Source organism: Scardinius erythrophthalmus, assembly GCF_964197995.2.
Source record: "Scardinius erythrophthalmus genome assembly, chromosome: 7".
Taxonomy (NCBI): domain Eukaryota; kingdom Metazoa; phylum Chordata; class Actinopteri; order Cypriniformes; family Leuciscidae; genus Scardinius; species Scardinius erythrophthalmus.
In genome coordinates, this window is record NC_138227.1 from 4,430,329 (window position 1) to 4,446,338 (window position 16,010).

Here is a 16,010-nt window from a genome sequence, read left to right on the forward strand (position 1 = left end):
CGTTCAAGATTTACCACAGTTTAAGTTGGAAATGTAATGTTCAGGTCTATGCTCAAAAAGTGAATAAATGGATTATAAATACAGCGTAAATATAATTTAGTACCATAAAATCCCCTAAAAATACTAAATATTAAATAAAAAAACTACAATATAGTCCATTAACTTCAATGAAATTAAAACAAACTTTCTGTACTTTTTAACCGACACGCGAAGAGCACCAGAGGGTTAAAGTGTTAGTTGCTATAGCAACAGCCATGACTGACAGCGCCGTGTGTGAAGAATGTGTGTGTGTTATCAGTGTAAACGTGAACTCACTCACTTCGACACTTGACGCATCTTCCCTTCTCGTACTCGAGGAGTTTGAGCGACGGGCTTCGGTCAGAGCGACGCTGACGACTGTCCTCTCGGAGTCGAGCCGCCTCTTCTTTCGCATAAACACCCAGTTCCTGAGTGTAGCGGCCATACATCTACACACACACACACACACACACACACACACACACTGTAAACTCAGGGACACAAAGACATACACGTATACAAATGTATGAAATATAAGATTTCTTATTTATATATAAAATTATATAAACACATACAGAAAATATATAAAATAAATAAATATGCAAATATATATTTTATAAATTTAAAAATAAAAAAAGAATATATATATATATATATATATATATATATATATATATATATATATATATATATATATATATATATATATATAAAATTTGTATGCATATATACACATATATACATATGTATATTTTTGTTTTTCAATAAATGTAATACTTATTTCATATATATATATATATATATAATACACACAGTAAATCACATTGTAAACTCAGGGACACAAAGACATACACATATACAAATGCATTAAATATAAGATTTCTTATTTATATATAAAATTATATAAACATACAGAAAATATATAAAATAAATAAATAAATATATAAATATATATATATATATTATATATGTGTATATATATATATATATATATTATATATCTGTGTATATATACAAATTTATTTTATATAAATAAAATTTAAAAGAATATATATATATACAAATATATATAATATTATATATATAATATATTTAAATAAATGTAATACTTATTTCATATATATATATATATATATATATATATATATATATATATATATATACACACACAAAACAAACACACACACACACACACACACACACACACACACACACACACATATACATATATACAAAATGTATAATAAAGTGTGTGTATAATGTATGTGATTATAGAGTAGTGGAAAGACGATGTTTGCGCACTCTTTGTTCTGCTGATTTAGATTTTCTATTTTTTATGTCTCTGACCTCCAGAGCTCTAAATTTCCACACACACCCAAAAGGCCGAAGGTCAAAGGGCAGCTATCATATTAGTCTTCTTCAGAAACAGGTTTCTTTGTGCCCGACACACACACACACACACACACACACACACACACACACACACACACACACACACACACACACACACACACACACACACTCGTATCTGTTAGAAACACAACTTCCCTCTTAATGTTTCCACACAAATTTCACCTCTTTTGTTTCAGTTCAGGTGCTTTAATGACACCTGATAAACTTACCAACCCAGTGTGTGTGTGTGTGTGTGTGTGTGTGTGTGAGTTTCTGTGTGTGTGTGCGTGTGTGTGTGAGTTTCTGTGTGTGCGTGCGTGTGTGTTGCTCTGTCAGCATTCCATACAGGAGACAGGAAGTGTTTTCCCAGAATTCCCTGCCCTGCTGAAAAGGTGGAATCTAATGTTTGGAAGATCGGAAGTGTTATGATCTGATGGAGCAGCGCATCATCAGCTGGTTTCAGCTGTCAATCATCTCGCTTTAAAGCCCTGCAGGAAGACTGACTGACCTAAAGTCACACAGAGGTCAAAGGTCAATGAGATTTACCAATGTTTCTGAAAGACTCTATTCTGCTCAGCAAGACTGCACTTATTTGACCACAAACACAGTAAAAATTGTGAAATATATATAATATATATAAATTTTAAAATCATCTGTTCTCTATGTGAATATATATTAAACTGTAATTTATTCCTGTGATCAAAGCTGAATTTTCAGCATCATTACTCCAGTCTTCAGTGTCACATGATCCTTCAGGAATCACTCTAATATGATGATCTGATGCTCAAGAAACATTTATGATTATTATTTATTTTATATATTATTATTGTTTTTTTCTTTTTTTTTTAAATACACAAACACATTCCTCAGAGTTTCTAGAGCACTACATCACCCTCATACACACACTGATGGGAAAACAGGAGACGGACACACACTTGTCCTTGACGTGACACTGGAACAGATGCAAAATAATAATCACTTTAAAATGTAGTTCATCAGTCTAGAGTGTTTATTACAGCGAGAGAAACGGACAGAAAGTTGAAAGAGTTCAACAGAGTTTTTGTTGGTTTATAAAGTGTTCACAAGGTCACATGACCCACATCAAGATCGACATAAACTAAAAAAAATCTTCAAAAGCATGAAGTTATAAAGGCGCGGACCTAAAAACAGACACAATAAACCATACAAACATGCAGCAACAACAAAGTCCCGGAGAAGTGGAAAGCTATGATTATCGTGTGTGTGTTTGCGTGCGTGCGTGTGTGTGTGCGTGCAGTTATGCGTCCTAAATGCAGCCGGACAAACCAGACTCGTGACCCCGACCCGACTGACCCCGAGGAACAGTGTTTTTAACCAAAACACAAGAACAACACTTAAAGTAGCAACTTCTGAAAACACTCGTGTTAGAGATCAGAGGGAGAGAGAGAGAGAGGGAGAGGGAGAGAGAGAGAGAGAGAGAGAGAGAGAGAGAGAGAGAGAGAGAGAGAGAGAGAGAGAGAGAGAGAGAGAGAGAGAGAGAGAGAGAGAGAGAGAGAGAGAGAGAGAGAGAGAGAGAGAGAGAGAGAGAGAGAGAGAGAGAGAGAGAGAGAGAGAGAGAGAGAGAGAGAGAGAGAGAGAGAGAGAGAGAGAGAGAGAGAGAGGTAAAACAGAGACTTACTGAATGTGCAGTTTATTTCACTTCTATTCTATTCTGTTGTATATGGTATATTTTCTATATACATTATGTGTTTAGAAATGAATCAATTAATCTATTATTATGAATTAAAATCAAGGGAAGTCAAGGGAAATTGAAAAACCAATAATAGTTTTGCGATAATTTTCTTTTATTCTCCTATAATTTTGTGCTAAATCACGTAGTTTACTATTCTGTGACATACACTTATTATATAATACATAATTTGCATTTGCAGCTGTACGAGTGGTTGCATGCACATTTTTTTACATTACAAAATAAATCAGAAAACATGCTTGTGCATGCTATTTTTAGTGCAATTTTACCAATAAACAAAATGATCAGATGCATCTTAAAGTGTGAAGTAGAGGCGGCAAAGTTCCTACCTCACACACGCACGTCTGCTTCATAACACTACATTATACAGCTTTCTTTGTGGGCAAACGTGTCGCCGCGGCATGGCTTGACTTTAATCAAAATTAATAAATGAATTAATTAAATTAAGGGAAGTCAAGGTAAATTGAAACCTCCATAAGTTTGCGCTTAATAATGTAGTTTACTATTCTGTATATACACTTATTATATAATATAATACAGTTTTTGCATGTGCAGCTGTACGAATAGTTCTTACGTTGCAGAAAAATAATCCGAAAATTTTTATTTTATTGCAATTTAACCAATAAAGACAATTCCCACATGGATCTTAAAGTTAGTGTGAAGTAGGGCCGGGTTTGCCCAGTTGAGTTTGTGCGCGATCACTTACCAATATTTAACATTTCTACCTCATAAAAGCATTCCCAGGGGAATCTGATTTGTCATGTTTAGACGCAGGTCAGATGTCCAGATATCGGATATTTCGATCAGATGTCCAGATATCGGATATTTCGATCAGATGTCCAGATATCGGATATTTAGATCAGATGTCCAGATATCAGATATTTAGATCAGATGTCCAGATATCAGATATTTAGATCGGATGTCCAGATATCGGATATTTCGATCAGATGTCCAGATATCAGATATTTAGATCAGATGTCCAGATATCGGATATTTCGATCAGATGTCCAGATATCGGATATTTCGATCAGATGTCCAGATATCGGATATTTCGATCAGATGTCCAGATATCAGATATTTAGATCAGATGTCCAGATATCAGATATTTCGATCGGATGTCCAGATATCGGATATTTCGATCAGATGTCCAGATATCGGATATTTAGATCAGATGTCCAGATATCGGATATTTAGATCAGATGTCCAGATATCAGATATTTAGATCAGATGTCCAGATATCAGATATTTAGATCGGATGTCCAGATATCGGATATTTCGATCAGATGTCCAGATATCAGATATTTAGATCGGATGTCCAGATATCGGATATTTAGATCAGATGTCCAGATATCAGATATTTAGATCAGATGTCCAGATATCAGATATTTAGATCAGATGTCCAGATATCAGATATTTAGATCGGATGTCCAGATATCGGATATTTAGATCAGATGTCCAGATATCAGATATTTAGATCAGATGTCCAGATATCAGATATTTAGATCGGATGTCCAGATATCGGATATTTCGATCAGATGTCCAGATATCGGATATTTAGATCAGATGTCCAGATATCGGATATTTCGATCAGATGTCCAGATATCGGATATTTCGATCAGATGTCCAGATATCGGATATTTCGATCAGATGTCCAGATATCGGATATTTCGATCAGATGTCCAGATATCGGATATTTCGATCAGATGTCCAGATATCGGATATTTCGATCAGATGTCCAGATATCGGATATTTAGATCAGATGTCCAGATATCAGATATTTAGATCAGATGTCCAGATATCAGATATTTAGATCGGATGTCCAGATATCAGATATTTAGATCGGATGTCCAGATATCGGATATTTAGATCAGATGTCCAGATATCAGATATTTAGATCAGATGTCCAGATATCAGATATTTAGATCGGATGTCCAGATATCGGATATTTCGATCAGATGTCCAGATATCAGATATTTAGATCAGATGTCCAGATATCGGATATTTCGATCAGATGTCCAGATATCGGATATTTCGATCAGATGTCCAGATATCGGATATTTAGATCAGATCGGATATTTAGATCAGATGTCCAGATATCGGATTTCCAGCTATCGGATATTTCGATCAGATGTCCAGATATCGGATATTTCGATCAGATGTCCAGATATCGGATATTTCGATCAGATGTCCAGATATCGGATATTTCGATCAGATGTCTAGATATCAGATATTTAGATCAGATATCAGATATTTAGATCAGATGTCCAGATATCGGTTATTTAGATCAGATGTCCAGATATCAGATATTTAGATCAGATGTCCAGATATCGGATATTTAGATCAGATCGGATATTTAGATCAGATGACCAGATATCGGATGTCCAGATATCGGATATTTCGATCAGATGTCCAGATATCGGATATTTCGATCAGATGTCCAGATATCGGATATTTCGATCAGATGTCCAGATATCGGATATTTCGATCAGATGTCCAGATATCAGATATTTAGATCAGATGTCCAGATATCGGTTATTTAGATCAGATGTCCAGATATCGGTTATTTAGATCAGATGTCCAGATATCAGATATTTCGATCAGATGTCCAGATATCAGATATTTAGATCAGATGTCCAGATATCAGATATTTAGATCAGATCGGATATTTAGATCAGATGTCCAGGTATCAGATATTTAGATCAGATCGGATATTTAGATCAGATGTCCAGATATCGGATGTCCAGATATCGGATATTTCGATCAGATGTCCAGATATCGGATATTTCGATCAGATGTCCAGATATCGGATATTTCGATCAGATGTCCAGATATCGGATATTTCGATCAGATGTCCAGATATCGGATATTTCGATCAGATGTCCAGATATCGGATATTTCGATCAGATGTCCAGATATCAGATATTTAGATCAGATGTCCAGATATCGGATATTTAGATCAGATGTCCAGATATCGGTTATTTAGATCAGATGTCCAGATATCAGATATTTAGATCAGATGTCCAGATATCGGTTATTTAGATCAGATCGGATATTTAGATCAGATGTCCAGATATCGGATGTCCAGATATCGGATATTTCGATCAGATGTCCAGATATCGGATATTTCGATCAGATGTCCAGATATCGGATATTTCGATCAGATGTCCAGATATACTGCATCTGATTTCAAAGGAAGGGGCTCAGAACAGATCACATGCGGATTTGTGTGTTTACACATGCAACAAATTCCAATCTGTGTCAGATGCAAGAAAAAAAATCTGATTTTGTGTAAACGCAGCCTAATGTTATAGTGATGCACCAAACGAGAGCATTCCCTGTGTAGTTTACTGCATTAATGGGGAGAGATTGTTTCCCCTTGAAATCAAACTATCAGTATCGTCAGATATCATTCTGAATGATCGGCTATCGGTGGAAAAATTTTGTATAGGTGTGTATATATTAGAGCTGCACGATTAATCATTAAAAGATCGCGATCTCGACTCAAACACCCATTCGATTTCATTCCTGATTGACAACGATTCATCTGTCTATTAAACCTTCGGCAAAATCACACCGGGATGTGTAGACATCACGCTTCACAAACAGTCTTTTCAACCACACAGTATCGTTAAATCTGTCACAAATATTCAAAAGTACTGGGATAAAAGTTTATAATTTGGATAAAAACACGGATATCTACAGCAGAGATCGAAATAGAGGAAATCCTTTTGAAAGTGACTTTAACGTTTCAAATAACGAGTGTATCATTACATCGTTACACCAGTAGGTGGCGACAAGTGACTGTTAAAAATGTGTGTCAATGAATCATTCACTCATGAGATTCGTTCAAAAACGCTGATTCATCCAGTAATGAAACAAGTGAAGTATTAATGAGTGAGTCATTGAATCATTAATTCAAGAGATTTGTTCAAACACACTGATTCATCCAGTAATGAAACAAGTGAAGTCTTTATGAGTGAGTCGTTGAATCTTTCATTCAAGGGATTTGTTCAAACACACTGATTCATCCAGTAATGAAAGAAGTATTTATGAGTCATTGAATCATTCGTTCAAGAGATTTGTTCAAAAACACTGATTCATCCAGTAATGAAACAAATGAAGTATTAATGAGTGAGTCATTGAATCATTAATTCAAGAGATTTGTTCAAACACACTGATTCATCCAGTAACGAAACAATCAAAGTCTTTATGAGTGAGTCGTTGAATCTTTCATTCAAGGGATTTGTTCAAAAACACTGATTCATCCAGTAATAAAAGAAGTATTTATGAGTGAGTCATTGAATCATTCACTCAAGAGATTTGTTAAAAAAATGCTGATTCATCCAGTAACAAAATAAGTGAATCTTTATGAGTGAGTCATTGAATCATTCGTTCAAGAGATTTGTTCAAAAACACTGATTCATCCAGTAACAAAACAATTAAAGTATTAATGAGTGAGTCATTGAATCATTAATTCAAGAGATTTGTTCAAACACACTGATTCATCCAGTAATATTTATGAGTGAGTCATTGAATCATTCACTCAAGACATTTGTTCAAACACACTGATTCATCCAGTAATATTTATGAGTGAGTCATTGAATCATTCGTTCAAGAGATTTATTTTTTTAAATATTTCATTCAAATTAAATTAAACGTTTTAAATAGACTGCAGAAATTAACATTTTGTCAGAACCTCTAGTAAATTAACATGTTTAGTGGTCTGTTCAGAATCGTGATCAGCTCTAGTATGTTTATATATTATGTAATACAACAAACAACAGAATAAGAGAGAATTCTTAATGTTCAGTGTTGTGTTTATTCTACTCCTTTTTATTTAGTTGTTTATGCTTGTAATTCTTTAGGTGAGTCTATTGAATGGCAATATTGTATTGAAAACAATCACGGCAATAAGTGCCAAGTACTTTGCAATTCAATTTGAGTGTGTGTGTGTGTGTGTGTGTGTGTGTGTGTGTGTGTGTGTGTGTGTGTGTGTGTCTCCGTGCAGAAAGAGATTCAAAGAGTCAAATTCTGCCCTTAATAAGTCAGCGAATTCAACCTCAATCCATCACAGACAGCAAACGGTCTGAAGTCAGCTTAACCTGACGCACCTCCTCAACGGGTCACCGAACGTGTGTGTGTGTGTGTAGGAACAGTTTATTACCAAACACATCCACGGAAATTCAGACACATTCCTTCGAGTGGCACATTTAGGAATGAGCAAACACACACAGTATGAGCTGTTAGTGCTGAACTCGCTCAAAGAGGAAAGTGTACATATAAACCAGGGCGAGGAAGAAAAGATTAATTAGAACGAGAGAAAAGCAAGATATACAAGCGAAACAAATACAGATGGACACATGTAGAGAGACAGAAAGGCAGAAGCAGAGAGAGAGAGAGAGAGAGAGAGAGAGAGAGAGAGAGAGAGAGAGAGATGTTTGGCTGTGTAACAGTAGGTTTATTCATCCTGCAGTGTGAGAAGAATTTTAATTTTTCAGTGAGTGGGAGACACGAACAAAGCGAGAGAGAAGAACGACAGGAAGAACGACAGCAGAAGGAAAGACATGTCGGAACGACCTCCTAAAAGACAGAGAAGAGAAGAGTTGTGTAGTGTAATTCCTCACACGGCCACAGGGGGCGCTGAAGAGAGACTGATCACAACTGATCAAACAAACAAACAAAACAAAAATTCCCTACAAACAATATCTGGGTTTGGTTTCATTCTCTTATCTGAGCGAGTTATTATATTTAGCAACAACTACAGTAAGATGCTAAAAATGATCGCTGATGTGGACGCTAATATAGTTATCATCATAGTTATGGTTATTGGCGTGAGCTCGAGTGATCGCTGACGGAGAGAGAGATGGATGGGATTTGAACTCTGACAGTGTCACAATTATGCTAACAGTGTGAAAGCCACAGCTGCATCTCTCCATCCATCTCTCTTTCCAGTCGCTGCATCCCATCTCTGTGAAGTGTGTGTGTGTGTGAGAGAGAGAGACAGAGGTGTTTGTGGTCCATCTCTGTGGGCGACCGAACACAAAGTGAGCTGTTCCTTCTGCACGTGCTCAGATGCATTACTGTGACACCATTCAGTGCCACCACACACACACACACACACACACACACACACAGACACACTTGCAAACTTGCACACACACACTCGCACACTTGCACACCGCACACACACACACTCGCACGCACACAAACAAACACACTCGTACACAGACACACACACACACTCACTCACTCACTCACAGACACACACACACACACACACACACACACACACACACACAGAGGGAGTCTGTCCTAAAGTGTGTGTGTTGTCCTGTGGTGAATGGCACAGTACATCATGTCCAGGGTGAGTGTTACAGCTGTGACAATACTGCAACAGTGTGTGTGTGTGTGTGTGTGTGTGTGTGTGTGTGTGTATGTGTGTGTGTGTGTGTGTGTGTGTGTGTGTGTGTGTGTGTGTGTGTGTGTGTGTGTGTGAGAGAGAGAGCAGAGAAACACAAGAAACAGGGAAGAACGAGGAATCGTTCAATGAGTAACATGATATCTGATTAATTTAAATCGAATTTAACAGGACATATTAATGGGGATCTATTATGCCCGTCTATATAGTCTTGATGTAGTTTTTGTCCTCTACTAGAACATGTTTTCCTGCTTGAATGTTGATTATTTTTCCCATATTCTCCATTGTTGCAGCTCCTCTCTTCCCAGTCTGTCAGTAACGCTCTGTTTACTTCCTGTCTCTATGAAGCCCCTCCTTCTGAAAAGCACACTGTGCTCTGATTGGTCAGCTGGATCAGTGTGTTGTGATTGGTCGAGAGCTTCGAGTGTGTTTGGGAAATGCCCCACCCCTTTCCATAACCGCCAGTTTAACACACTACTAACTCAGCCAGGCCCCGCCCCTTTATTCTGCGTATGCAATGTAAATGTGATTATGCAGAAATGGGTTGTAATATTAAAGGTTGGCATCAGTTATTCGATTTTATAATTTACACTAGATTTACACTAAAAGAAACTAGTTTTTGTCAAATTATGTTAATGTTACTTGTTTACTGCTGTAATACTATAAAAGCTTCCTTACACCAAGTTATAAACTGGTTATAAACTCTGAATTGCGAGAGAGAAAAAAAGTCAGAATTGCAACTTTATATGTCGCACTCCTGACTTAAGATATAAACCCACAATTATCTTCATTTCTTACTTAAATACATTTTCATTCACGGCAGACACAAGCTTCCATACAAATACAAATAGTTTTTGTTATGCCAATAAACTGACAGAGGAGCGCTGAGTGTGTGTGTGTCTGAGATCAGTTTCTGTAGCGGACTTACAGTAACACAACATTTACTATTCAGAAAGAGATGGAAAAGCTGGAACCATGATGTGCTGACAGCACTCCAACACACACACACACACACACACACACACACACACACACACACACACACACACACACACACACACACATACACACACACACACACTAACACATACACACACTCACACACACACACATACTAACACATATACACACTCACACACTCTCGCACGCACACACACACACACACACACACACACTCGCACGCACACGCACACTCACGCACACTCACGCACACACTCGCACACACACAAACACACACATTCATGTGAACTTAAAATGGTAGGATGGAAAAGAACAGGAGGGGAAAAATATAAAAAGATAAAAGATAAAAGATAAAGGATGATAACAAGTTGATGGGAGCACTGATAAAAATAAACAAAGGTAAAAATATAGTTATGCAAGACACACACACACACACACACACACAAACACACACGCACACACACACACACACACACACACAATTGACTTCTGTCTGAAATTTAGGGAATTAACAGGAATTAACTTTGTTTCTTCACACGTGACGAGATAATTCTCCATTAACACTGAAACAATTTAGACTGTGTGTGTGTGTGTGTGTGTGTGTGTGTGTGTGTGTGTGTGTGTGTGTGTGTGTGTGTGTGTGTGTGTGTGTGTGTGTGTGTGTGTGTGTGTGTGTGTGCGTGAGAGTGCGAGTGTGAGTGTGTGTGAGAGAGAGAACACATAAATCTCAGGATTTGGTTTCATATCTGTGTCTTAATAAAAGCTTGAGGAACAAGAACATTCTCTGAAGCCAAAACAATACAAAAAGAACAAAAAAACACAATTACACAACAATAACACTAAAGCCTCCATACAAAACCAGGCAGAAACTCCTCCTGGGTCTCAGGCCAGACGCAGAGACTTAAACACACACACACACATATGCAAATTGTTTAAAAATTTGTATGGTAACACGAAAAAATATTGTAAAGTATGGGAAAATGTATAAAAATAATACTTATCAAATTTAAAGTTCAAATTGTTTTAAAAAAATTTAAGTATGGTAACTTTTTTAAAGTTAATTAAAAAATGTAAGTATTGTAAAGTATGGTAACACGAATGCAAATATGTGTGTAATTTGTTTTTTAACTAAATTTAAAGTTATAACTTCAAAGTGCAAATATTACACAATTTATCAAATTAACTATAGAGTTAAAACTTTAAAGTTAATAAAAAAATTAAGTATTGTAAAATGAATGCTAATTATATATAATACACAATTTTTTTTTTTTTTTTTTGAAAATTTATACTAGAATATGATCTGTGAGCTAATAAACGTGGTTGTGGGCGGAGCTATGAGATGAAAAGAACCAATCAGCTTCCAGGAACAAATAAAACAGATTATTATTAGACAGCGACCGGCCGGAGAGACAGACAGATGTGTGAGACAGACAACATCTGCAGCGCTGCACAACAAACACACACACACACACACACGGATAATATCGGACACTACTCTATTATGACATCTATAACTCTACAGTTAACAGCTAGTTAAGCTCTGGTTTTGTCTTATTGCAAGACTGCAATTCTTGCATCCAGGCTAATCCAAATCGCTGATTAAATCTGTTCTTTCTAAAGACACTGGACGCTTGCTTTTGTGTCCGAGTATTAACTGTGTGTGTGTGTGTGTGTGTGTGTGTGTGTGTGTGTCTCACAGCGGATTACAGAGGAATGCAGACAGTTTTCCAGAGGTTATCAAGCGTTGTGATTCCTGTGAAATCTCCTGAACACTTTCACTGAACCCACGCCTCCTCTTCTCAGAACTCAGTCCTTCAGTGACGCAACATGTTCACAAACACAGGTGAGAGTGTGTACCTACAGTCCAAGGCGTGTGAAACAACTTAACTTAACTTTTGTAACCACTAATAAGCAGTTTCAGGGAGGATATAAATGTTACTACATCTGTGGCGTACCCACGGTACATCGCGATACTCTCGAACACGCCCCGTCCAGCCCTAGCCTATTGTTGAGGTTGAACTCACTTTATCTTACGTCACAAAACTAATTTTTCTTCCTTGACATTTTGATTAAATAGTAATTAGGGGTGTAACGACATGTATTCGACCCGTGAATTTTCACGTGTCTGTGTACCTATATGACGAATACAGCGAGCCTAACCACTATTAATCGCAATCAGCTCCACGTTTTGTTACTTTCGATAAGAAACAAAGTGTCATTTTTCAAATTATGTCCATTTTATCATGAAATTCAAACAATAAATGCCGTTTTGACGCTCTTTAATTTGGCGTGACGAATCACTATATAGGTGCCATCTCTTCCTAATAAAGATGAATGAACATCTGAAGGCATACAGTACAACTTACTGAAACGTATTATTTCTCATGTAATCGCCCAATCAGAGTTTCGACGGCGGAGAGACAGTAAAACAGCTTGTTAACAATATCCAACATAGCATTACATTTACCTCAGGCAAGTCATTCTGTTTCCACAGCTTGTTAATCAGCTAGTGAAATTAACTTTCTCTATTTTATTTAACCTGTTAAAGGGGTGGTATAATGCCATTTTCACAAGATGTAAAATAAGTCTCTGATGTCCCCAGAGTGTGTGTGTGTGAAGTTTTAGCTCAAAACACCCCACAGATATTTTTATATAGCATGTTAAAATTGTCACTTTTTGAGGGTGAGCAAAAACGCACAGTTTTTGTGCGTGTTCCTTTAAATGCAAATGAGCCGCTGCTCCCGGCACAGGGGGCGGAGCTTCAACAGCTTGTGTCCTTTTACCTCACACACACACGCACTGAACATTTCTAAAACTTTTAGCCTTTTATGTTCAAACCGGAGTCAGACAATGATGGAGAGACTCAAGAAGAAGTGACAACATGTAGAAGCAACAGGACATTTCTGAACGGTTATTTGATGAATTTATGAAGCTTATGTGTAGTTATCTTCTAGTCATTGATTAGCATATTCTGTCTTGATAATCTATAACTCGTGTTCAGGGGGCGGGGTTTATGTAAATTCTAGGGTTGGTGATGTCACTAACCCGGGAGGAATGTGGTGTAGTCTCTACCAGCCGTTTGTTGTAGTCCTTAAAAAGCGATTTCTTTAAATATCTCCCTTTGCTTTGAACTTTGAGCGTCGTAACTTTGCAGATGTTGTTTATGATCAAACAGCAACATTACACACTAACTAAAGTTAGAGAAGTCAAATCATAATCAACCACCCCTTTAATGATGTCTTGATTATTTAATGTAGGCTATGTTTAAAATATCTGTCACGACAATGACAGTACCCTGAATGATAAGCCTATTTCAACAACGAATTGAAGTAAAAACAATTATTTTTTATAATTATTAATAAAAAAAATTAAACTGAGTGTTGATTATTAATATCTAAAAATAAATAGCAACTGAATTTAGGCTAATAGTTTTGGCTCAGTTGTTTAACCTTCAATATTATAGTAATGTGCAAGTAAGGGCTCCCTAAATTTATAGCATTAGATTAAAAAAAAATTCCCTTAAGAAACTTTTAATTTTAACTGAATCATTTAAAGACCGCTGTATCTTTACACCCTAATAAAAACACTATACTTTGCTGATTTTTGACAAACAAACAAACATGCATACTAAAATGATTGCAATGCATTGCAATGAACATGCATGGAATAAATAATAAAATAAATAACTTTGCTACTAAAAATACACATCACTAACAATCACCAAGAGTTTAAAGCCTTGAGTTTATGAGCTGGACTACTGGAAAGGGTTCACAGACGAGGCGATCAGGGTTTGGTGTCGGGACACACACTGGTGTTTTCAGCAAACAAGGACATTGTTTCTGTTGTGGAAAATCTTTGGTTACATTTAACATCTCAACATGCAGTAAGAGACACATTTACATTGAACACAATGAGACGTTTCCTCCAAACACGGCACTGTTTACATCCACGCCAACTTCAACTTAGCCAAGCTGAGATTCAGTGTGTGTTTTTGGAGAACGGCATCAAAATCCCTTTATATGCATGCATGAGGTTATTAAACACGAGTCACAGCGGACAAATTACAGTCATAATATAACACAACCTAAAATGCTTTTATAATAGTTACAATATAGTACAAACTATTAGGAGGACACAAATTACAAAACACTTTACAGTAAGGTCTGATTTGTTCGATTGCACCAACATTAGTGCTGCAGAATATTAATGTTCATTTCAACATTAACTAATACATTTTAGAATCAAAAGTTGTATTATATTTGTCAATGCACTTTGAACCAACATGAACAAACAATGAACAGATATTACTAAATGCTGTAAAAACTGTTAATTATTAATTTTATGCTCGATAATGCAAATGAGATCTTTTGAAAGTGTCACCATTATTTTAGGCAAACTGATGATGTATAATTATTTTTGGACAATAAAAATAATAATAATAATAATAATACATTTTTTTTTAAAGAAATTAAAACTTTATTCAGAAAGGACTCATTAAATTGATCAAAAGTTACAGTAAAGGCCTTTATACGTTGTTACGAAATATTTCTAATATTTTAAATAACTGCTGTTTTCTATTTCAAATAAATGCTGTAAAGACTGGAGTAATGATGCTGAAAATTCAGCTTTGAATCACAGGTATAAATTACACTTTACAATATATTCACATAGAAAACTGCTATTTTAAATTGTAAAAATATTTAATAATAGCATAAGGGACTCTTTTAAAAATCCCATCCGCCTCAAGGTTGTGCGTGTTGTGGCTTCACAAATGCTTTGCTGCATACCTCGGTTGTAACGAGTGGTTATTTCAGTCAAAGTTGCTCTTCTATCAGCTTGAATCAGTCGGCCCATTCTCCTCTGACCTCTAGCATCAACAAGGCATTTTCGCCCACAGGACTGCCACATACTGGATGTTTTTCCCTTTTCACACCATTCTTTGTAAACCCTAGAAATGGTTGTGCGTGAAAATCCCAGTAACTGAGCAGATTGTGAAATACTCAGACCGGCCCGTCTGGCACCAACAACCATGCCACGCTCAAAATTGCTTAAATCACCTTTCTTTCCCATTCTGACATTCAGTTTGGAGTTCAGGAGATTGTCTTGACCAGGACCACACCCCTAAATGCATTGAAGCAACTGCCATGTGATTGGTTGATTCGATAATTGCATTAATGAGAAATTGAACAGGTGTTCCTAATAATCCTTTAGGAGAGTGTATATATAGTATGTTTCTATATCTATATATTGTATAAGTATATCTTTAAATTTGTATTGATACGAATACAAAAAGTAAAAAAAAAAAAAAAATACTGTACTGAAAATCACTTTGAGAAAATCAGTTGAGAAAAATGGGAATCCATAAAACACATCTAGACAAATTACATTGATGACAATAACTTTTTGTCATCAAAATAGGCAAAAAATCCAAATATAGTTCAAAAATAGTCCACAAACAGCTAAAACAGCTTTACTTTCTTTAAGCAAAATATA

The 16,010-nt window shown here is 36.1% G+C and overlaps 1 protein-coding gene across 3 annotated transcripts in view; it reads right to left on the bottom strand.

Annotated features, from left to right (window-relative positions):
* clcn2b (chloride channel, voltage-sensitive 2b) overlaps positions 1–16,010 on the bottom strand; it is an 85,066-nt gene that overhangs the window by 59,535 nt on the left and 9,521 nt on the right. For all 3 annotated transcript variants that reach the window (XM_081371561.1, XM_081371560.1, XM_081371559.1), the window contains exon 2: positions 320–467. In XM_081371561.1, the coding sequence (XP_081227687.1) occupies positions 320–467 (148 nt within the window). The remainder of the gene's footprint in view (positions 1–319; positions 468–16,010) is intronic.